Raw genomic sequence first — 26,337 nt, 5'->3', positions numbered from 1 at the left:
AGGATTTTTAAAGAAAATGTATGCAATTACTGTGAATCCAAAACTATTGGCCTTGGTTGGATTTCTGGAACATTTACCATTTTCCCCACATAAATGTGGCAGTCATTCAAAATCCAGAAGCTTCTTTTTGTTCTCTTTCAAAATTAAGGAAGTGGCTGCAGGTTGACAGACAGACTGAAATAGAAGCTAGGTAGGACTGATTTCATTCCTTGCATGCATTATGATTCAGCTCATGCTATTTGACTTCATGCTATAAAAGTATGTCTACAGTATCCATCATTAAATTGACTTCTTGACCACTTTCATCCAATACCTAATTGAAAAAGGAGGGTGATTTCAGTGTTACAAAAGACCGTCTTATGCAGAGGAAGGTCATCAGGAGACAAATATGTAAATAATTATTTTAAAGTATAAGCCCATGATGATACTTTCCTTCTAAATTGCAGTCTTTAACATAAATAATATCACCAGAAGCAATTTTCATCTATCTTGTCTATCTTGAATCTATCATCTATTTATCTGTTCATCTATCTTGAATCTTAAAGTACGTTAATGTACTTTAAGTACAAGGTGAAGTGACTATAATATATTCCACAAATTCTTAGCAACAAAAAAAGACAGGTTAGAGGTAACCAAGATTTTTCTGAATAGACAAACTCCTCTTATAAGAAGACTCTATTTATATTTATTAGAGACTCTATTTGTCTCCTCTACCATCTTTGATTCCTTCAACACTAAATATTGTATTAGGAGTTTCAGGGAGGAGGACATCAGTCATTACCTAGCGTCAATATTCCAAGGAATTTAATAATTCTTTCAGTTTTCACTCCCATATTACAATATGAAGGCTAAGATGATGAACGGAAAGCAGAAAGTTTCAGGATCTTTTGTTGTTACCATTTTGTTGGCTTATTGGTTTTTCATTTCGTCCCGAGACAGACTTTTTTATATTCCTCTGGACATTTTGCCTGGCTGTATCCCCTAATGCGCCTCAGTTCTTCTAGGAAATGCTGAGTGCATCTGGAGTTACAAGACATGCATTTATTGGGGATTCATTCCAAAAACCTATCTACACAACTAGGAAATGCATTAAGCACGATGGTGCTCATGACAGCTAACATTTACTGAGCATTTACTATGTATCAGGCATGGTTAAAAGCATTTTTCATGTTCACTAACATCATTCACATTTTACAAATGAGGAAACCAAAGCAGAGGCAGCTTAATTCAGCAAGTTACACAGCGAGGCAGTAGCCTAATCAGGATTCCTGATAATATGACTTCATAGCTTTTGTAATTAAAAATATTAACAGCAGAAGACTCACAAAATGATGTTTCTAGTTAATTGGGCCTTCTGGTTAAACTAAAACCCATTTTTTTTTGTGTGGTTAGTTTCAAAAAAAATTCTAAAATACAAATTTTTATTTTTGTTTATATGGTTTCGGGATATAATTTAAATTTTGTTTCAGTGTTATATTACTATGGCTTAGGTTCATTGTTCCACTGAAGAAGTAATATACATTTGCCATGATCCTAGAATATTATGTTGTTTTTTGAATTAAAATCTGACATGAGCATGATTTAATACTTCCTACTAAAAGCTGAATTTGAGGGTGGGGTGAGTTGAGGATTATGGTTAATTGGGGTGCCTGGTTATTTTAAACCCAGTTAATCTAGGTTTTCCTATCCATAACAACCACTACTCTCTGCACCTGACCCCAACCCCCATTTGTGACGTGATTGTTACGATAACCACAACTGTGGGTTTACTAGTGACCTGCAAATCCTTTCAGAGCAGAAGTCACATCTCATTTATCTCTGTAAAACGGTATTTTCCAGAGTAGCTGACTCAGAGTAGGTGCTCTATAAAGTAGCTCAATTTAAAAAATGACAGAGCAAGATTTTTGAATCCAGAGCAAGCTTTTTCTTGAACTGATACTCTAAGGGTTTTTAGGTCCCCAGGCAAGCTCCCCAAACCTTTGTAACACATGTGTGCTAAACTATATTATCCTATATTTCAGTTCTTGAATGGGGTGGGCTGGGAGGAGGAGGACTCAGTGCTGAAAACTGGAGGAAAGTTAGAGAGTTTCCTTTAAGTTTCTTCAAGAAGGGACAATTGAAGGCAAAATTGTGAATAAGATGAAGACTGCATTAGGCTTCTCTCTCCCCTCTTAAAGTAGTCTTTTCTCCTATGCCCTTCTTTTTCCCTCTGGCCTCTTTATCCTTTCTGCTATTTCACACCTGTAACCTGGTTTTAGAGGATTAGATTAACACTTTGAATACAAGATATTTAGTATTAACCATAATTAATATTCAACTGGTGGAATATCAGAACAAGGAATTCATTACTGGGAAAGTCATTCTCCAAGGGCTAGATTCCTTCAGTGTTTTTTGTTTACTACAACTTTTTTCCTTTTCATTTTTTTCCTGCTGATAAATGCATATTTTCTGTACTAATTCCTTTATTGCACTGGTTGTCATGGCTGTGATAGAAGAAAGCGACTTATTTGTAAGTATAGCATCTATCAAAGTCAGAAATGGGCTGTATTCTTCAAAGTGCCAAATTATCAGGAAGTGCATGACCAAATATAATACCTAGAGAAAGCATTATTTGATATAATCACACTTACCAAATAATTTTTATATGAATATCCACATTTATGTGTGCATATTTTACACATGTAGAAACAGAATAAAGTATAAAATTAACAGAAAAAATAATTTTGTAACTGTAATAATGGGGGATTGATGGTTGGAGCTGTTGCCAAAATTTCTAACTAGACTCAGGATTGAATAACTGGCATAAAAATTGACCTAAAATTCTTTATATGGTTTGTGCTTTGACTAAACCATACTAGGTTAACCAAAGTGGAGAATACATTTTAGACATTGCAATCAATATTTTTAAATTGGCTCATTCATTGTCAAGTAGTAAATTTTTGCTATTTTATTCCCAAGAGTATGAATTTCTTATGACCATAAGAGGACCATATCACAATAATATTAACTCATATGAACACTATCAAAGGATCAAGTTTTCGAATGAAGGAATTTGTACCCTACAAATCATGCATTTCTGCTTTAATTTATTTCGTGTAAGATGCAGGACCCTGTTCTTCATATCTGTTGTTAATTTTTTACCTTTCAAGGTGAAGCCTCTTGGCTGAGGACTGCTATGGTCAGAACTTCATAGCACTGAGAATGGCTGTCAGGTGAGTGGGGATGCTAATTACTGCACAGCATGGAGTGTGACAGGGAAGCTGCTGCAGCGACCCCAAATAGTCTAATTGTTCCTTATATAAATCATGAGCTCCTTGAGGGAAAGAACAGTGGTAATTCTCTGTTTCTACACAGGTACTGGCACATGGCCCCATTCAAACACAAGTTTAATAATTTGCTGCTGAATGGAAGGCTGGAGAGGTTACAGTCCTGTGAATGACAATTGAGTCAGCTCTCTCATAGAAACCTTTCCATGTGTGGTACAGGTTTCCATATTTCCCTTCTTCATTAGATGAGTCACTGTTGGGATAGTTGGTTTTCTCCTACCAAGATTCTGTATTTGAAGGTCAGCTAAGCCAGGATTTCAGCATGTGTGTGCTGAGTTCTCTCTGTATTTTCCCTTCTGCACTGAATTGGCAGCATTGGTCTTTTCTGCTTTAGTTTTACACACAAAGGCTTTAGAGTCAGCTGCATTTCTCACTTCAGGACTTTTTCTCCTTATTTTACCTCTTTTGATGAAGATCAGGCCAAATGGGAGGGGTAAGGTAAGTTTACAAAGAAAATCAGTCACCTGAAGAAGGTACAAAATGAAAATGAAAAAGCAACAACTGTCTCCCAGTAATTTATTTTAAGTTAGGTCAGGTCATTTAAAATATCATCTTTTTTTTTTTTTTTGGCTGTGCAGGAGACCGGAGTTTTATTATTACTCAAATCCGTCTTTTATGACAAATAGGGTAGGTATTTTTAAATTTGATCAACAATCTTCTTTTGATGATAAACCTTAGACCAATATACAACCTACGTGGGGTTTTTTTTTGTATAAAAACACATTCCTGGAGGAAAATATAAAATATAATGTATTTCATTTTGGGAGAACATTTTATGTTAATTTTTATAACGTGTTGGAAACCTACTTGTTAAAATTTGAAATAGTATTCATTCTAAAACATTTTGTAGTTCATGTTTGGTGAAAGTAATGTTACTGCATAATTATAAGAAGAAGCAATTCGATTTTGGAAACTACAGGATTAGAAAGAAATTTATTATTTTGGACAAAAAGTATTTACTGAATGTCCATTATGTACCAAACAATGAGTTGGATACAAGCTAATTAAATCTGACTGAGTTGTCCAGTTCATTTCAATAAATTAAAATGACTTTTGTTGCATAGATTTTTCTAACATATATATATTTCTGTTATGCTTGCTTATTTTTCTCCAGAAAACATCTTTAATGCACTCTAAAATGGGACTTCATTATTTATATTTGCGGAAAATTTTATCTGTAAAGCAGTGTTTTACTTCTCTTGTATTTGTGATAACAATAAAAACTTGAAAACTAAGTTTTTTCTAATGGAATAGAATATCTTTGTTTTATTTTCTCTGGTGTTATTCTATGATTTTTCTCGTATTTCTAATTTGCATGAAAGAATGCTAGGTTATTAGTATAAAATTTAATCATTTTCTCTATGTATATATTTATATGTTTATGAAAACTATCAGAAAATTTGAGACAGTTGGAGCTCCAAAATATAAAATAAGTTATTACTCCTTAAGACGGTGCCTAGAATGGAGACAAAAGTTTGTCCTTCCTCCTGCTGCAATAGAATTAGTTATTAGATGGGAAGATGTAAGTGAGCTTAATTTGAAAGGCTTTTTAGATCGGGTGAGAAATTTCCCATCCATGAACTGTTTTCTTTAAGTCTAAAAATACTGATATATAGTGAAGAAGGGCTCTGGGACACTAGTATAGTCTGTTAATTGCCTTTTTTGTTCTTTAGATATTGCTTAGAAATAAAAAAAAAAAAACTATTTTAGGAAGCTGGAGTTAAGATATGAAGACAAAGCTGAGTTGATTTTGTTTTTGTTTCCTGATCATTTTGCAATTTGATCCATTTATGGAAGGCAAAAAATGTGTATGTAGTTCATATGACAGTCTTTGATTTGTTATTTAACTTGAATAGAACCTGAGAGTTTTAGATGGAGAAAACTTTTTAGTAGGCACCCTAGACAGGTCTATGTGGAGTCAGGTTATTGCTGATACTGAACAATATTTGGTAAAAGTTCTGGTAAAGTAATGGTGAAAAAAACAAGACAGGCTTACCACCCTGCTCTCTCCCCTCTCTTCTCTAAATTGCTGTTTCAGAAACTTACATCCCTTCCTACTTTCCAAAATTGAGATTCATAGGCTTATAACGTCTGATCCACAACCTCTTCAAAGGCAGAGATTTTCAGTGACTATTTTCATTAGGTTTGTTAGTGTGTCACTAAATTGATAATGGTTGCAAATATTTTTGCATTGACAGTAATTGCATACGTAAGTTTGTGAAGGGACTGGACTAGCAATTCGACTGGAATTAGGAGGTCCAAACCATAAGTCTCCCAGCAGATGCACCTATTACTTTACATACTGTTTACCCGCTTTTGGTGACATTGAGGCTAACCTTGGAGTCACCTCCCCCGCTGCCACATTCTCCTTTGTCGTACCACCATTTGTTTTTCAATTTGTCCAAGAGGCCTTGTTCATTCAGTTTTAAAACTGCGAGGTTAACAGCATTTCTTGAAACGATAAAACATATTTTGTAAGAAACTGCACAGCTGTTAAGATGTTAGAAGGAATGAGGACTTAAGCTCTTTATAAGCTTCTCCCAGACGCTAAATAAACCTCTCATTTTACCATCCTGCAGCCCCTTCCGCTGGAGTCCAAACCAAAGGCAATTGTAACTAATTTCAAATGCATTAAACATGCAGTATTTGGTGCTGTTCACTTTCACAGTTCGTTTATTGTTAAATAACTGATCTCATCATCAATCAATTACATGGATTTTTTTTTTGGCAAAACAGTAATAAACTGGAATTTACTAGTAATTGAGAAAGAATTGTGTCTTGAATTCCTTTGCGTCTAAGAATGCCAATGATCCAAAAGAGAATGAAATTAAAATTCATTCTCACAAGGAAAAACAAAATGGCATATACAAACCATCAAACCAGCCACTAATTTTTCGTACTGATTCCCTGAAAACAAAGAATAATTATTACTCCCTTTATTTTTTATGTGGGTTTAGTTTGCTCGATTTAGTTGTTCTCAGAATCTAGGATTTCCTGATCATTTGCTTCGTGGACTAGAAGCTATATGGTAGTCAAGAGACAGCAGCAGCTCTAGGGAAAAATTCTTATATCTAAATTTTGTGTTGATTCTTAAAGGCATTGAATGCTATTTAGAAATTAGGATTATATATCCAATTTGACTGTTTAAGTAATTAAACCCCAGGATGTCACGCTGCATGTGATACTGACTTTGCAAACAAACCCACTAGATTAGATTTCCTCCATGTTTTTCTCTAAAGGGAACTAGGGGAGCTTATTTTGACTATTCTTTAAGAGGATTAAAAAATAGTTTCATGGGCCGGGTGCCATGGCTCATGCCTGTAATCCCAGCACTTTGGGAGGCCGAGGTGGGTGGATCACCTGACGTCAGGAGTTCAAGACCAGCCTGGCCAACACGGCGAAACCCTGTCTCTACAAAAAATGCAAAAATTAGCTGGGTGTGGTTGTGGGCACCTATAATCCCAGCTACGCAAGAGGCTGAGGCAGGAGAATCGCTTGAACCTGGGAGGCAGAGGTTGCACTGAGCCGAGATTGTGCCATTGCACTCCAGCCTGGGCGACAAGAGCAAAACTTCGTCTCAAAAAAAAAAAAAAAACCAAAAAAAACATGTCATGGGCTTTTGCCTCCCATACATTTGGTTTCTTTCCTGCTTTCAAGTTAGCGTTTTTAAATGACCCAATAGGTATTTCAAGAGATTTTTCCATCATTTAATACAATTTCTGTTAAATTTAAGGAGTGGCTCATATGCTGAGGGAATTTGGGTAACGTTTGTGATATGCTATTTTATAAACACTGAGTTTGGTGATTACTTAATGGCAAATGAATTATAGGTAAAATAAAGCAACCATATTATCAAATAGCAGTTGAATAATTGATTTGCAAGCAAAATGACATTTAGCCTACTAATAAAAAGTGTTGCATATTTTACCACTAATTAGCTTACTAAAGTGTTTATTGTCTTAAAATTTGTTCATAATATTTCAGGTCAACAACGTGCTTTTCCATTTTGTGATGATCTGATTCACCTGGAGAGTAAACAGTTCTCATAAGTAAACCACACATTTAAGAGTTTTTAGTGTTAACTCTTCTTAAGAATTAGACTGCCCATTTACTGAATGCTAATTAAATAATTAGCTATTCCTACATTTCCAAGTAAGTGCCACATTAGTGGCATAAAATAATGCATGTACTTCCTAATGTGACAATATCAAGTTGTTTAATAACCAAAGGACCAGATTGAAATGTAGGAATGAAGATAGAGACATCTATTTTTTAAAAAATTCTGCTGGGAAAAAAGGAATTATTTTAATTTATTTTGTGTCTACGAGGAACTAAATTTGTCTTTCAATAAATTAAGGATAACTACTAAAATTCTCTATTTTGGAGAAAATTATTTTTATAATCCATTTAATTTTAGCCTTAAATATTCATATTAAGATTTTTTAAAATGAAGTAATATTCCAATTATTTTCTGTGTTGGTTTAGACCATTCCTCTGATAAAACTAAAATTATTTCATGAGAGGGTTATTTAACAGGGTTATTAGCCATATCCAAAGACAGTTTCACAGCACAATAGAAAACTAAAAAGCAAAATAAAGGAATGGATAAGGAAAAAAAGCTTTACGTTGAGAAAATTGTTTGGAATCAAGCTTTCTACAAAATTATTCTAAAACATTGTCTTTCTAATACCATCTAATAGGCCATGTAAAAACAGTTTAGTTTCACACTGCTATCCATATATGTGTGTAATTTTATACCCTGGACCAATAGATAAGTTACTACCCAGTTCACAATTAATCTACATGTTTTCCTTCCAGAAACATGTGGTCCCTCAATAGAGTCCACTTAATACCATCATATATGAAATTTACCTTTCTTTAATGATGCATAGTGGAAGGCATTTTGTAATCAATATCTGAAGATAGTATTTCAAGATTTCTGTGCATGTTAAAAGTGTCTGTGGTTTTCTACAATTGTCTAACTAAAGATGTAATTCCCTCATATAATAAGTTTAGGTCTAAAGGCCTCCTTAGAATGCTATTTAAACTTTAACATAAACCACATATATAATGACCATTTGGACATCTGTTCTATTTTATAGAATGAATCACTTCTACATGTTATTAATAATAAAAATCATCAATGACATATATATGTATATAATTTCTTCACTCATTTTACTGGACTAGGTTGAAAAGTACTTTTTGTCAAGCTAAGAAGAAAGTGAAATCCTGAAGAAGTAATAATAAACAAGGCTAAGGAAGCCATAAGAAGTTAGATAAATGAGGGATGTAGAAAGCAGATACTCACTGCAGCACATTTTATTATTGTTTTGAAATCCCCTTCAAATATTTCAGACACAGACTTCAAAATCGATGTCAGAAACTCATATTGACTGTAAGGGGTATTCTTGCCCTGATTAAGTATATCAGTGTCACTGTAATAGTGACCTGCCAAGCAGATAAGTGTAGAAGAAAAATATTTTTAGCTATTTCTTACATTAATTATTCCTTTTATTGTGTTAAATGTAGCATTTGCAAAGTCAGTTGAAATGAATTGCTTTCCATTTAAAAATAGAAGAGGAGGAAAAAGCAACAAGGGACCACATTTTTTCTAGATGTTTAAACCATATCGGAGAACCAGATGTGTTGACAATGACGTTGCATAGACTGAAATAGGTTCAAGGTAATGTGTTTGCCTTTGCCTTGTATGCCTTAGCAAAAATCTAGGTGAGAAAATCCCTTCCCCAAATAGCTTTTCTCATAGTAATGAGATGACAGGGAATTTGATTTCAGGCCTGGAATGAAAATGCGCACTCGATCAACTTCCAGGACCTCTGAAAAACTTCCAAAAGTTTTTATTCCTGGAATTTCCCTCAAATGAGTTAGATTATGAAAAACCATACTTTACTGACCTAGCATTTAAGACTTACTTTTGTTAATGAGAATTTTGTTGAAATGTCATATAAAACCAAAGCTTTAGTATGAGAACTAACATATGTAAATTTTTTCAATTTATTATTAATAATTTTGGGCACATTAATCTAGTGCAAAGTAAGATTTCCTTGTGAAAAGCATGCTTAATCCAGGCTAAGACATTTATTGCTTATTCTTTACCCCTCCACAAATAACTTATCATTAAATTATATAGATCTGGATATGCTTTTATGCTTACTTTTATGCCTTACTCATATTTACTTCTAGATCATATTTCTTCTAGTATGATTTCTCTGTTGGTGAGGTATTAAAGTGTATATCTGATAAAATGTCAACCTAAGTAAACAGGGCAAATTTAAAAAGTTTTAGTAAAGTTTAGTTTTATTTTTCTGATTTCCTGGATTTGTGAATATTGTTGTAAAGGACTGATGATACAACTTTTTAGATTTAGTCATTGTCTGCCCACAAGATATTCAGGACACATGCAGTTTGTAGAACAAATAATTTGCAGTATTATCTTTGGTCTGGCTTAAACACATTCAATTTCATCTCACTTAATAGGATGAACACTTTATTGTTGGCTATGATGGCAATAGTATACGGAATTAATGCAGTTTATCTGTCTTAACTACTGTGTAATTGTGTTAGTGGATTATTATCCTTATAAGAAAGTATCCATTAGTTATACTAATTGAGTATCCCTAATCCAAAAATCTGAAATCCTAAATGCTCCAACGTGCATTTCCTTTGAGCATCATGTTGGCACTTAAAACAATTTTTTTTGGAAATGTTTTAGATTGCAGGTTTTCAGATTACGGATGCTGAACTGGTGGTAAGTGTAACGCAAATATTCAAAAAATCCAAAAAAATCTGAAATCCAAAACACTTCTGGTCCCAAGAAGGCCTGTGACCTCTTCACTGGAATGCTCTCTTCATACTATATTATATAAAATTTAAATATCAAGTGTTAAAATTTCAGAATATTTACCTGAATGAGGCTGAGAGGTTTTTTTCATAGTCCTCAATAAATCTTAACATAGTTTAAAAACACTTAAAAATTGTGTGACAAAAAGAAATTGTGTAAAAATAAGAACATTCCTTTAAAGTCAGCAAAAAACATGGATAGATAACTTATGCACCAAGAAATATAAATCATATAAAATAATTCAGCCTTATTTGAAGTTAAACTAAAATCATATAAAAATAATTCTGCCTTATTTGGAGTAAAACTAATGTGCATTAAAGCAATGCAAATTCATTTCTTACCATTCATACTAGGAAAGATAAAAGTAAAGATATGCTTTGTATAGTCGAGGATTTAACAAGAGGAGCAGGCATTCTCATTCACTGATGACAGAATTGAAAACTGGAGATAGGATGGGCGGGGCCAAGATGGCTGACTAGAAGCTGTGGTGTTCGGAGGCTTCCATCGGAAAAAAACATAATAAGCCTGTGAATCCCTCACAGGCAACCAAGGTATCCAGGCTTTCTCTCATCAAAATTGTCTCGAAGGCTGGCGTGACTGACTGAGAGAAGGAAGAGCAGTGTCGTGTGGTGGCCCACACCGGGAAGGGGAACCTCCTCTCCACAGCCAAGCGAGGCGGTGAGTGAGTACGCTACCCGTCCGGGGAAACTGTGCTTTTTCCCATGGAACTGTGCAACCCACAGATGGGAAGATCCCACTCGCGAACCCACGCCACCGGGGCCTAGCGTCCCAACCTTGGAACATGCAGATTCTTACAGCCTCTCAGCTGGAATCTGCTTGAACCTACCGAACTCTCGGGGGGGAGGGGCAACCAGCACCAGCTGCTGCCGCCTGCTGGCTAAGCCATTTCAGCTCCTTGGGGGAGGGTCTGCAGCCAGCACTGGGACTCACAATTGCCTAACATGCTAAACTACCTGGGTGGGGGAAGGGCAGCACCCATTTCTATAGCTCCAGGCTGTGCTTTTCCCCTGCTGGAGCCAGGGAGGCTGGACAGCTTGCTCCCAAGGCTTGTCCCCACAGCCCAACACACCGGCTGTGGCAGTCAGCAGCCAGAGTGCCTCTTCAGGCCTAATCGCGACCCATTCTTCCTCAGTGGGCGGGGCTTCCCCGCAGGATCTCCAGTAACTCCAGCCAGAGGCTCAGGGACAGAATTAGCATCTCCCTGGGCCTGAGCTCCTAGAGGCAGGGGTGGCTGTAGTCTCTGCGGACCAGCAGACTTAGCCTCTCCTCCTGGTAGTTCTGAGGAATCGGGCAGCTCAGATGGGTGGGTTTCCCCCAGCAAAACACACCCTCTCCACCAAGGGACAAAGTGCTTCATTGAATAGGTCCTGCTCCCTGTGCCACCCAACTGAATGAGACCCTCCAACAGGGGTTGTCAGACACCCTATCGCCAGAGCGATCCTACTGGCATCAGGTTGGTGCCCCTCAAGGTCAGAGGTCCTAGAAGAAGGAGCAGGCACCCATCTTGGCTGCTTTCCAGCCTCCTTGAGTGACATCTCCCTGCATGAGAGCAAATCAGATGAACAGGGCCTAAAGTAAATCTCCAGCAAACTGCAGCAGCCCTACAGAAGAGGGCCCTGATTATTGAAAGAAAAACAAACAGAAAGCAACAACAGCATCAACAACAACAACAACAACAAAAAGTCCCCCACAAACACCCCATCCAATGGTCAGCAGCCTCAAAGAACGAAACTAGACAAACTCATGAAGATAAGAAAGAATCAGTGAAAAAATGCTGAAAACCCAAAAGGCCAGAGTGCCTATTCTCCTCCAAATGATCACAACGTCTCTCCATAAAGGGTGCAGAACTGGATGGAAGATCAGATAGAGAACTGACAGAAGGAGGCTTCAGAAGATAGGTAATAAAAACTACGATGAGCTAAAAATGCATGTTTTAACCCAATGCAAAGAAGCTAAGAACCTTGATAAAGGTTAGAGGAATTGCTAACTACAATAACCAGTTTAGAGAGGAATATAAAAGACCTGATAGAACTGAAAAACACAGCATGAGAACTTTGTGAAGCATACACAAGTATCAACAGCTGAATTGACCAAGTGGAAGAAAGGATATCAGAGTTTGAAGACTACCTTACTGAAATAAGACATAAAAACAAGAATAGAGGAAAAAGAATGAACAAAGTCTCCAAGACTTCATAAAAAGACAGAACCTACGACTGATTTGAGTACCAGAAGGAGATAGGGAGAATGGAAACAAGGTGGAATACATATTTCAGGATATTATCCAGGAGTACTTCCCCAACCTAGCAAGACAAGCCAACATTCAAATTCAGGAAATACAGAGAACACTATTAAGATATCCCATGAGAAGATCAACCCCAAGACACATAATCGTCAGATTCTCCAAGATCAAAATGAAGGGAAAACTGTTAAGGGCAGACAGAGAGACAGGCCAGGTCGCCTACAAAGGGAAATGCATCAGACTAATAGCAGACCTCTCAGCAAAAACTCTACAAGCTAGGATAGATTGGGGGTCAATATTTAACATTTTTTTTTTTTTTTTAATTATACTGTAGGTTTTAGGGTACATGTGCACAATGTGCAGGTTTGTTACATATGTATCCATGTGCCATGTTGATTTCCTGCACCCATTAGCTCGTCATTTAGCATTAGGTATATCTCCTAATGCTGTCCCCGCCCCCCCCCACCCCCCACCCCACAACAGTACCCGGAATGTGATGTTCCCCTTAACATTCTTAAAGGAAAGAATTTTCAACCCAGAATTTCATATCCAGCCAAACCAAGTTTCATAAGCAAAGGAAAAATATAATCCTTTCCAGACAAGCAAATGCTGAGGGATTTTGTTACTACCAGAGCTGCGCTGCAAGAGCGCCTGAAAGAAACACTAAATATGAAAGGGAAAAACCAGTACCAGCCATGCAAAACCATACCGAATTCTACCAGAGGTACAAAGAGGAGCTGGTACCATTCCTTCTGAAACAATTACAATCAATAGAAAAAGAGGGAATCCTCCCTAACTCACTTTATGAGTCCAGCATCATCCTGATACCAAGCCTGGCAGAGACACAACAAAAAAAGAGAATTTTAGACCAACATCCATGATGAACATCAATGCAAAAATCCTTAATAAAATACTGGCAGACCAAATCCAACAGCACATCAAAAAGCTTATCCACCATGATCCAGTTGGCTTCATCCCTGTGATGCAAGGCTGGTTCAATATATGCAAACCAATAAATGTAATCCAGCATATAAACAGAACCAAAGAGAAAAACCACATGATTATCTCAACAGATGTAGAAAAGGTCTTTGACCAAAATTCAACAGACCTTCATGCTAAAAACTCTCAATAAACTAGATATTGATGGGACGTATCTCAAAATAATAAAAGCTATTTATGACAAACTCACAGCCAATATCATACTGAATGGGCAAAAACTGGAAGCATTCACTTTGAAAACTGGCACAAGACAGGGATGCCCTCTCTCATCACTCCTATTCAACATAGTGTTGGAAGTTCTGGCCAGGGCAATCAGGCAGGAGAAGGAAATAAAGGGTAATCAGGAAAAAAGGAAGTCAAATTGTCCCTGTTTGCAGATGACATGATTGTATATGTAGAAAACCCCATCATCTCAGCCCCAAATCTCCTTAAGCTGATAAGCAACTTCAGCAAAGTCTCAGGATACAAAATCAATGTCCAAAAATCACAAGCATTCCTATACACCAATCACAGACAAACAGAGAGCCAAATCATGAGTGAACTCCCATTCACAATTGCTTCAAAGAGAATAAAATACCTAGGAATCCAACTTACAAGGGATGTGAAGGACTTCTTCAAGGAGAACTACAAACCACTGCTCAACGAAATAAAAGAGGACACAAACAAATGGAAGAACATTCCATGCTCATGGATAGGAAGAATTAACATCATGAAAATGGCCATACTGCCCAAGGTAATTTATAGATTGAATGCCATCCCCATCAAGCTACCAATGACTTTCTTCAAAGAATTGGAAAAAACTACTTTAAAGTTCATTTGGAACCAAAAAAGAGCCCACACTGCCAAGACAATCCTAAGCCAAAAGAACAAAGCTGGAGGCATCACACTACCTGATTTCAAACTATACTACAAAGCTACAGTAACCAAAACAGCATGGTACTGGTACCAAAACAGAGATATAGACCAATGGAACAGAACAGAGTCCTCAGAATTAATACCACATATCTACAACCATCTGATCTTTGACAAACTTGACAAAAGCAAGAAATTGGGAAAGCATTCCCTATTTAATAAATGGAGCTGGGAAAACTGGCTAGCCATATATAGAAAGCTGAAACTGGATCCCTTCCTTACACCTTATACAAAAATTAATTCAAGATGGATTAAAGACTTAAATGTTAGACTTAAAACCATGAAAACCCTAGAAGATAACATAGGGAATACCATTCAGGACGTAGGCATGGGCAAGACTTCATGACTAAAACACCAAAAGCAATGGCAACAAAAGCAAAAACTGGCAAATGGGATCTAATTAAACTAAAGAGCTTCTGCACAGCAAAAGAAACTGCCATCAGAGTGAACAGGCAAACTACAGAATGGGAGAAAATTTTTACAATCTACCCATCTGACAAAGGGTTAATATCCAGAATCTGCAAAGAACTTAAACAAATTTACAAGAAAAAAAATCAAACAACCCTATCAAAAAGTGGGTGAAGGATATGAACAGACACTTCTCAAAAGAAGACATTTATGTAGCCAAAAGACTCATGAAAAAATGCTCATCATCACTGGCCATCAGAGAAATGCAAATCAAAATCACAATGAGATACCATCTCACACCAGTTAGAATGCGATCATTAAAAAGTCAGGAAACAACAGGTGCTGGAGAGGATGTGGAGAAATAGGAACACTTTTACAATGTTGGTGGGACTATAAACTAGTTCAACCATTGTGGAAGACAGTGTGGCGATTCTTCAAGGATCTAGAACTAGAATACCATTTGGCCCAGCCATCCCATTACTGGGTATATACCCAAAGGATTATAAATCATGCTGCTATAAAGACACATGCACACATATGTTTATTGTGGTGCTATTCACAATAGCAAAGACTTGGAACCAACCCAAATGTCCATCAATGATAGACTGGATTAAGAAAATGTGGCACATATACACCATGGAATACTATGCAGCCATAAAAAGGATGAGTTCATGTCCTTTTTAGGGGCATGGATGAAGCTGGAATCCATCATTCTCAGCAAACTATTGCAAGGACAGAAAACCAAACACCACATGTTTTCACTCATAGGTGGGAATTGAACAATGAGAACACTTGGACACAGTGTAGGGAACATCACAAACTGGGGCCTGTTGTGGGGTGGGGGGAGCGGGGAGGGATAGCATTAGGAGATATAACTAATGTAAATGACGAGTTGATGGGTGCAGCACACCAACATGGCACATGTATACATATGTAACAAACCTGCACATTGTGCACATGTACCTTAGAACTTAAAGTATATATATATAAAAAGAGCTTCTGCATAGCAAAAGAAACTATTATCAGAGTGAACAGGCAACCTACAGAATGGAAGATAATTTTTACAATCTACGCGTCTGACAAATGTCTAATATCCACAATTTACAAGAAACTTAAACAAATTTACAAGAGAAAAACAAACAGTCCCATCAAAAATTGGGCAAAGCACATGAACAGACGCATCTCAAAAGAAGACATTTACACGGCCAATAAACATATGAAAAAAAACTCAACATCACTGATCATTAGAGAAATGCAAATCAAAACCACAATGAGGTACCACCATCTCATGCCAGTCAGAATGGTGATTTTTAAAAAGTCAGGAAACAATAGATGCTGGCAAGGCTGTGGAGAAATAGGAATGCTTTTACACTGTTGGTGGGAATTTAAATTAGTTTAACCATTGTGGAAGACAATATGGTGATTCTTCAAGGATCTCGAACCAGAAATACTATGACCCAGCAATCCCATTACTGGGTATATACCCAAACGAATGTAAATCATTTTACTATAAAGACACATGCACACATGTTTATTGCAGCACTATGTACGATAGCAAAGACATGGAACCGACCCAAATGCCCATCAATGATAGACTGGATAAAGAAAATATGGTACATATATACCACAGAGTACTATGCAGCCATAAAAAGGAATGAGATTATGTCCTTTGCAGGTACATGGATGAAGCTGGAAGCCATCATCCTCAGCAAACTAACACAGGAACAGAAAACAAAACACCGCATGTTCTCACTCATATAAGTGGGAGTTGAACATTGAGGACACATGGACACAGAGAAGGGAACAACACACACCAGTGCCTGTTGGGGGGTTGGGGATGAGGGGAGGGAACTTAGAGGACAGGTCAATAGGTGCAGCAAACCATCATGGCACTTGTATACCTATGTAACAAACCTGCACGTTCTGCACATGTATCCCATTTTTTAAAGATGAAATTTGAAAAAAAGTAATTAAAAACCAAAAAGAAAATAATTTGGCTTTATACAACAAAAGTTTTAAAACAATTCTCACCCTTAATTAAATAATTCCCCTTAGAGCAATCAATCCTAAGAAATTAAAGGTGCTGCCAAAATGACTTATGATAAATCTCATTTTATATATATGTAACATTATATAACATTATATATATAGCATTATATATATATAAACATTGAAAGCAATATACCTATCCAAAAAAGGGAAGATTAAGGAGATTTTGGTATACACCAGTGGTCTCAAGTTTGACTTGAGTATAATAACTGCCTATTGCAAATACTCATGCTCAGACCTAACCCCACTGTATCAGGTTTTTCTAAATTGGGGTACCATATGTTACAAAGCTTCTAGGGTTATAGTGTTGATAAGTACAATGATCCATATGATTGATGTTTGATAACCATTAAAAAATTTCAATGGCAAGAGGAAGTGCTTATAGTATAATGTTAAGCGGAAAAAGAAACAAGTGTGTGTTCATTTTGATCTTAGTCTGAGAATAAACTATACATTTATATATAAGTATATGTATATATAATGTTGATTGTTGAAAAGAATATGAAAGAAAATACAACAAATCACAATCTCTGGGTGTAAGATGATGATGAACTTAAATTGCATTTGTTCTTTATGCTTCCCCACACACCCAAAATTTTCTGAGCAGTGGAAAGTGATACTGTAATAATTAGTAAAAAACAAAGCTTTCAGTTATTTTGTAATATAATACCTTATGGAATTGTTTTATTCAAGCCAAAAAATATACTCTATTTTGGATTAAATAAAATTTGAGATATAAATTAGGGGTTATTCTTAAAGTTCTTAGAAAAACATTTATTGTTCCTGATTATGTGGTTTGCTTTGGTTCAGTTGGTTTTGTCCCTCTAGTCACAAGCTGGAGGACATGTGATGTATTTGGCTTCTATGAGGGCTCTACTTTATTTGATGGGAACAGGTCAGGCAGAGAAGTATGAGCAATGCATCAATTAGCAGACATACCCCATCAGACAGGAGCTACAGGAGGTTAATAGAACTCTTAGTGGCCTAGAAAGAAGACTTGTTGTTTCACACATATTTATATAGACAAGGTGAGTCTTTTCCCTTAGGCTGAATTAAATGAATGTGACTGAATAGGCTTATGTCCTGCTTAGTGGGCTATTTACAAAAAAAGAGAGTTTATATCTCTGTTTTCAGAAAAACAGATTTATGGCTAGCAACTATGTTCTTTCCCTAACAAGTATTAGAGACCCTAAGAAAAAGTCTTTTTTTGGATTTGTTTGTAGGAGTTAAAAAATACAATTTATTTTTATATTCTATCATGCTACATATTTATTTTATACCTTTCTTGAAATCAAACTAAAATTCCAGATTGGAAAACTCATTTGATTTAAGCTTTGTTAGCAGCAAATGTGTGTGTGTATGTGTGTGTATGTATGTATGTATATATATGTGTGTGTGTGTATGTGTATACATATATATGTGCTACAGTTTTCCCAGAACCATGCTAATAAGAAAATAGTAATGTCATGAAATATGAATAACCAACTTTACACAGACGATTCATTCTGTTATTAAATATAGCCACATTGTCAGTATTTTCACAAAAATTCTATGCATATTCCATATAACAAGATGAAATAGGTAGAGAGAAGCAAATATCACATAGGATTTACTTTTGTAGTTTAATTAATGACATCTTCCAGATAAAGGTGAATGGAGCAAGTTAGCAAAAAAGCTGAGAATTTACAACAACCCCAGAATTCTGTGTAAAGTCAATTAATGACCTACTGAGGAAAAATGACTATTTTATTAATCAAGAAAACACAAAAAGTAAATAAGAATCAATAGGCTGTCAAATGATGAAGAGTTAAGAACTAAATATGTCTAATTTTAAGGAAAGGCTTTTGAATTCCCAATTCTACCCTTTATCAACTATTTAGCCTCGAAGAGTAGCCAGTTTTCAGCATTATCAATGCTCCACTAAGTTTTCAATTTAACTTGTAGCTGTGTTATTACTTTTCTTCCCAAATTATTCCTTCCAGTAGACAAGCACAAGGCTCTTTTTGCTTCATTGGATTTGTGCACTCATTTCCAAAGGCAGAATTTGGGCTAGATTGCTCTACATATATATGCAAAAAGTTTTTAGAAAAGATATTGAGTTTTTACTCCAGTTTGCCTATGCAATGACAAGTAAGATTTGCATTAAATGGTACTATTGATCAGGAATTTAATATTAAAATAAGGAGAGAAAAATTTTTGTAAGTGGAAAGACAATTCAGACCCAGCATGATTTGCAATGAGCACTTGAAAACTACTTTGATAAGGAAAGATTTAATGTCTTTGGTTTGGGTTTTGGATGACATTAAGTTAGTGTGGAAACCTTTGTATTTCATATTCCAAGTTGAGTCAAGGAGAGCTGAACAAGTTAAACAGATACTTGTCTGGATTCCAGCAATTGTCTCTAAATTGCATGTTCATTGGATTTGCGTGATTAATTTCTAGTTGAGACATGGGTCTGAGGAATGTTATTCCTTGAAGGAGCTTTGTGATTTTTGTTAGGATGTCTCCCAGTAACTTAGCCAGAGCATTAGCTAGGGATTGTGATCAATGAAAATTTTAATTATATTTTTAGTGTTCAGTATTTTTTAGGTAATATTTACAAATATTTCATGAAGCTTAGCTTCATAATTTTGTCAATTTTAGGTCACAGAGTAGAATTTTCTTACCTACTTTGGGTCATGGTTCTCTTTTAGAATTCAGTGAAAGTACAAATACTTTCTCAGGCAGAAATGCACAAACTTACAAAACCCCAGACTTATACATAATTTCAGGGGTTCACAGACCTTGGAAGGGCAACTTGAACACAGATTAAAGAGATATCTGTTCTAAATTCGAATAACATCTATTTTAAAAATAGTGATGACCTCTAAGTCTGTGTATTAAAGGTAAGAGAAATAAAAACATTTCTATGACACCTAGTGGCTCAGAATTTTAATAGAGCAGAGGTTTTTTTTTTTTTTTTTTTGAGACGGAGTCTCGCTCTGTCACCCAGGCTGGGGTGCAGTGGCGCAATCTCGGCTCACTGCAAGCTCCGCCTCCCAGGTTCACGCCATTCTCCTGCCTCAGCCTCTCCGAGCAGCTGGGACCACAGGCGCCCGCCACCACGCCCGGCTAATTTTTTTGTATTTTTAGTAGAGACGGGGTTTCACTGTGGTCTCGATCTCCTGACCCCGTGATCCGCCCGCCTCGGCCTCCCAAAGTGCTGGGATCACAAGCGTGAGCCACCGCGCCCGGCCCCTAGAGCAGAGGTTTTAAGACTGATTTATTGAGAAGGGATTTCCAAAGTACTAGCCTCAATCTATGATCATTGTACAGTTACATCATATGCAGAACATTTTAATTTTTTATTATTTTTATTTTTTGAGACAGGATTTCACTCTGTTGCCCAGGCTGGAGTGAAGTGGCATGATCATGGCTCACTGCAGCCCTGACCTCCCGAGGCTCTGGTGATCCTCCCACCTCAGCCTCCTGAGTAGCTAAGATTGACTGCAAGTGCACACCACCATACCCAGCTAATTTTTGTATGTTTTGTAGAAATGTGGTTTTGCCATGTTGCCCATGCTGGTCTCGAACTCCTGGGCTGAAGCGATCCACCTGCCTGGGATTACAAGTGTGAGCCACCACACCCACTCCCATTTTTAAATACTGAACGTGAAACCAATAAAAATTTAAAAAAAACTGTGAAAAGATGCTTTTCATTATAGAATATTGAGAAAAATGTCAACTATTCATATTTCATACCACACATTTTATTTATTTGTGGTGGCCTTGGGGTGCTGTTTGAGACTATACTCAGTAAAGTCCCTGCCTCAGGCCACTCCCTTGTTGTTATCACTGTGCTCAAATTATACATATGAAAGCTTTGTTTCAAATGAGACCATGGCTAGCTAGTGAAGTGCTTCAAGTTATCTCTGAATAGCATTCATTTTTCAAGTTGTGGTTATTATTATTCGAAGGTAAATTTGCTTTAAAGTAAGTAAAATACAATTTTAAAATATAAGAACTGGTCTGGGTTACATAAACAGCATGTGAGCTGTTCAACAGTACTGTGTCTTTCATGCAGATGACCTGCCTGGACCATGATTTGCTGTGTGGACTCCCGCACTGTCTCTGACTCCTGATTTCTTCATCTCCTTATGTGATTTCCAGAATTCCATTCCATGGTCCACGGATCATCTTTACTTTTCCCATCCTTTGCTGACTCTTAAAAACTTTCATCAATTGCTTTAAAGACTTAGAATCCCAGAATTTTTGAATCAAAATGTAGATTAGAGGTTATGCCCAACCTTCTTATTAGGCCCCAGGATGCAGTCCCTGGGGCCTAATGAAAGTTAGGTGACTTGTCCATCAAAGCCCAGCTGGGGTGCAGGTCTTCTGCCTTCTGGTCCAGTGCTCTTCCTACAGTACCAGGATACCTTTTGTTTCCTATCATGACTCTTCCCTGTGTAGCTAAACTATATTCATCCTTCTATGGCTCTCTGTGGGAAATTTTCTTTTTCCTGGGACGTTTGTCAGGCTTGGTAGGGTCTATGCCTGATCAAGTTTTGGAAGCCATTGTAAGATGGCAATTTCAGCCCTCTCAGGCTAAATACTCCTTGAGCTGAGAAAAAACTTGAAAGGCAAGTGGTCTTGTCAACTGAACAGATACAGCCTAAATACCCAAGAAGGAAGGGTAGTAGATAATTTTCTTTGAAAAGCATTACCAATAATCTATATGAAATGACTTCATTTAACTAGATGGTAAGATTTTCTTCCAAAGTTAAAATGTCTTTTTTTCATACATACAAAGTTCTTATTGATTTAAGTTCTAATCTTTTGAGACATGTAATCTTGGGTCCCAAGAACAGTACCATATAGAAGCTTCAGTATAATGGATTAGGAGATTTTACACAGAAGTAATAGGACTGTAAAAATGAATACCAAAATAACAAGGCCCAACCACAAAAACTCAGTCTCATCTTTGAATTTTCATTTCCCTTCCTTTCCTCTAGCCAATTATCCCTTAAGAACTGTTTTTATGACAAGTGACTCTCATATTTATATTTTCATTTCTATGAAACTGACATCACTTTAGTTGAAGCCTTTATCACCCAAGACCAGATCCACTGGCTTTCTCAATCCATTCTCTGCTACCCAGCTACCCAGAGTCAGAATAACTTTGCTTCACTGCTTGTTTAGAATGCCTTGTCAAAAATCTTCATGAATTCATCATTGCCTCCAAGATATTATTCTAACTTTTCTGACATTCAAGGTTTCTCAACAATTCAGCTTACATATACTTTTAAAGTATAACTGTATTATATTTTATTTAGTCACTGTGTGAAGTTCTTATTATTCTCATTGAATCCTCAAAACAATCCCATATGGTAGGATTACATCTCCATTTTACAGATGATGATAGTGAGGCCTAAAATTTATTGGCTAGTAAATGGCAAAAGTGAAATAGGAAGCTGGGTTTGTCTAACACGAAAGTGTAGTCTCTTAATCAAACTAATCCTCCAAGTCGATTCTCTCTGCCTTCAGCCAGGTTAATTTCCTTATAGTCCTAACTATATTTTATTCAGAATTGACTCCAAACTCATATTAGAACATTCACCAGGAATTCCTTTTTCCCCTTCTCTTAGTCTTTCTGAATTTTTTAACATTTTCCAGTAATCACTCACTGACTTATTTATTCATTTGCTAATATTTATAAACTAATACATCTGAATCTTCTTTATGAGGTATTTCCCAGATACTGTAGATGCTGTTTATCTCTTTCTTCTTTAAATGGTAAGATCTAGTATCTGAGTACTCGCATTTCCCTTGAGTCATACATTACAACATGATCCATGCAAATCTTTTCTTTCTCTTGGAGGGTGACAACTGTATATTAGGGTACTTCATACTATTTTCAGTCCTAATGCAGGGCAATAATTATAGTTGTTTTGCAATAACTACATAAGAAGTGATATAACAGTGAATGAACCTCGTGCTATTTTGCAAGCAACCCATTAAAATAAAAGAATAGTGTTCTGGCCAATGAAAGGGAATCCTTCAACTATGGCAACTAATGAATTTTGGGAAGTCCTGGTATGAAGTGTGTTTTAAAACAAAACACTTCAAAACTGTCTATTAAATGTTGGCAAGTGGACATAAAAATATTATTGACACTAGCTATCTTTATGAATAATGGCTGGCAATTTGGTCAACTGTATAAACAAAATAATCTTAGAAGATATTTCAGTGAGATTATAGATAGCTAAAATAAACTGGTTGCCATTCACTTTATGCAGCCAGACAAGGAAAGAACACTAAATGATAAAATCAAATGCAACTTTGTTGTTAATATCAAGGGAAATGTGATACTCCTAACTAAACTTCAAGATAAAAATCCTCCATAATGGATTTTTATAAATCAATTCTATTCAAGTTTAGCCAAGAAACACATCACCTTTAGAAAACTATTCTGTTGGCCGGGCGTGGTGGCTCATGCCTGGAATCTCAGCACTTCAGGAGGCCGAGGCAGGTGGATCATGAGGTCAAGAGATCGAGACCATCCTGGCCAGTACTCTACCAAAAATACAAAAATTTAGCTCAGCGTGGTGGCAGACAGCTGTAGTCCCAGCTACTCAGGGGGCTGAGGCAGGAGAGTCGCTTGGACCCAGGAGGCAGAGGTTGCAGTGAGCCAAGATCACGTCACTGCAGTCACTGCACTCCTACCTGGCAACAAAGCAAGACTCCATCTCAAAAAAAAAAAAAGAAAGAAAAATTATTCTGTTACTAAATTTACTTCTTAGAATAATATAATTTATCTTTATTTTAAAAATTAAAAATTACATTTATTACCAACAGATATTAAGTGTCAACTGTGGTTTAAGATTTATTTCACTGCATATTTTAATGTGTATTTAACTCACTAAATGTATCTAAACTTCACATAAAAAGACTATAAATTTTCCATTAAATTCTTGAGAGTAAAAATTTAAAAATAAAAAGTTCCAACTTTCTTCTTTCATTTAAGATTTCAGGTTCCTTAGCAGGAGGCCAGTATTTGGATGTTGCTCTTATCACTTAAAATGTGTTTTAATTGATCTTGCTTAACCTACCAGAGCTTTTGGCCTGGATTTTGTTTAGGCTGACGAGCAACACAAATTAGAGAAGAAACTTGAGTAAAAGCAGTGCTGCTTATAGAAACAGGGATTACAAACTAAGAGTACTTCTTATAGAAACAGAGATTACAAGCTAATGAAAGGAAGCTGAGCTTTTTATTCAAAGTTCAGATACATGGGGGCTCACATCTATGAGAATATGTAGCTTTTCTGTTACTCTCTGAAAATAGTTGAAGCCTAAGAATTCTAAATCCATGAATCTTTAAATATTTTAAGTTTATGAGATTCTAAGTGAAGATACAAAGTTGCTTATTTTGAAAGCAACAGGGCTTATAGTCATATTTCAAAATAGAAATATATTCTAACACCCACTGTTTAAACAACTCAAATTTTAAATAGTGACAAAAAATTTAAATTCTTAAAATAGTCTCACCTACATTTGCTTCTATTGGTGTTAATACTAGAACATATTACACATATTACATAGTCGTTCAGTTATTTGCTACTTGTCAGAAGTTGGGTATCTTAAGCTATTAGTTTGGACACTTTCATGGACTATTTTAAATATACTTAATAAATTGAATGCAAGTACTATAAGTCAATGCTTTTCACTTTACTAAGCAACAAAACAGAGAAATGGTGCTTTCATTTCAATGTTCTGTTATCCAAAAGAGCTAAGTCACTGTAGAACTCCCACCAATTGTTTCCTTGAGTGAGATTTCTATGAAGTATTTTATAAGAATTCAAAGTACAACAAATCTTCCTGATATAACAAATGTCCATGTAAACATCAAATTCTAACACATAAAGAGCTCACTAACAATGTTGTGACAGTTTCCTTCTTTTGTATGACTGCTTCAGTGGAGAGTCCGTATGCCTGGCATCTTCAGGATAAATAAATTAAGAATAAATAATGTGATTCAGATATATCCTGTACTTTTCGTTAAAGAAGTCAGTGAGAGAGAGAGTCAAAATTAGGTTTTATCAGACAATCAGTCAACAAAATATGCCATGAGCTAAAAGTTTAATGCTTAAGTTTCTGGATTTGATGACCATTATAATATACTTATCTACATAAATAGATATTATGTTTTGATGTTAAAATGAATTTCTTATTTTGAATGAGTCTTTTCATGTAAGTTCCTAATCACATAGCCACTATTGTTTCTGCTCAGAAAACAGTAACCTCTAACAAAAATGTATCCTTTGGAAAGGATTTTCTTTCATTACATGCTCTAACAATCCAACTTTAAGGATATGCAAGGCTTCTAAACACGTTTGTAACAAAATGGTAGACCTGTATTACTGGAAGACGATGACTCTTTATTTTTTGGCAACAAATTGCCTGAATTCTCGTTTTTTTTTGGTACATTTTTTTTCTCCCTTCCTAAAATTTTCTTCTTCTTGAGTCCCAAGTGTCTCTGTTACCTGATCTTAAAACTTTCCTAAAATCTACTTGAGTCACACAAGATCTAGCTTCTTTGGAGGAAAATGATAACAAATAATTATTGCTGAATAGGATCTAGAAGCTGGTGCCTTTCATAATCCCTATGGTCTATTTTTCTTTTTCGATATCAACTTCTAGATGTTTTTATTTATTTTTTAATTTAACTTTTATTTCCTTTTTTGAGACAGGGTCTGGCTGTGTCACCCAGGCTGGAGTGCAGTGGCATGATCACAACTCACTGAAACCTCTACCTCCCAGGCTCAAGCAATCCTCCCACCTCAGCCTCCTGGGTAGGTAGGACAACAGACATGCACCATCATGTCCAGCTAATTGTTTTCTATTTTTTTGTAGAGACAGGGTTTTGCCATGTTGCCCAGGCTGGTTTCAATCTCCTGGGCTCAAGAAATCCACCTGTCTTGGCCTCCCAAAGTGCTGGGATTACAGGTGTGAGCCACTGCACTGCCCCTTTAAATTCTCTCACTTGTTTCTCCTCTTGGTTTTCCTCTGTGGAAAGACCAATTTGAAGGAGAATACCAAAGTCAGGAAATATTAATGATTTCTATGGACAGCAACACAAAAAGTGAGAGGTTATAGTGAAAACCATTAAAAGAAATATACAAGAGGCCTGGGAAGAGGGTGTATAAGCATGGAGAGATGATGCTCAACACAGTGTTATTTCCTCCCTTTCCTCCTATTTTTCTAACCACAGTTTTCCTATGGCACCTTACAAATCTCATTAAGTTTGTATAGCTTCAACCCAAAAGTCCAGACTGATCATATTTCCAAATATGTATCATTAAAATGATATTAGTGGTTAATTTTATTATTTTTTTCTTAATAATGATATATTTGTGTATAAAAATGCTTTGGATTTTAGTTTTGGTGTTTTTGTGACCACGACGGTTTGGCTGGTAGTAACTAAGTATATTTTACAAATAGAGAAATTAACAGCTGATAAAAACTTTCTAAGGCCTATGCAAGTA

General features: G+C 36.1%; 1 protein-coding gene across 7 annotated transcripts in view; it reads right to left on the bottom strand.

Annotated features, from left to right (window-relative positions):
- GRIA4 (glutamate ionotropic receptor AMPA type subunit 4) overlaps nucleotides 1-26,337 on the bottom strand; it is a 392,397-nt gene that overhangs the window by 10,480 nt on the left and 355,580 nt on the right. For 5 of the 7 annotated variants that reach the window (XM_032167274.2, XM_032167270.2, XM_032167275.2 and 2 more), the window contains one exon: nucleotides 5,663-5,777. The exons of the other annotated variants lie outside the window; for them this stretch is intronic. In XM_032167274.2, the coding sequence (XP_032023165.1) occupies nucleotides 5,663-5,777 (115 nt within the window). The remainder of the gene's footprint in view (nucleotides 1-5,662; nucleotides 5,778-26,337) is intronic. 7 annotated transcript variants of the gene reach the window in all.

Source organism: Hylobates moloch, unplaced genomic scaffold (genome assembly GCF_009828535.3).
Source record: "Hylobates moloch isolate HMO894 unplaced genomic scaffold, HMol_V3 SCAFFOLD_11, whole genome shotgun sequence".
In the NCBI taxonomy this organism is placed as follows: domain Eukaryota; kingdom Metazoa; phylum Chordata; class Mammalia; order Primates; family Hylobatidae; genus Hylobates; species Hylobates moloch.
The sequence above is the reverse complement of the archived record's forward strand: the minus strand, read 5'-3'. Positions and strand labels throughout refer to the sequence as shown.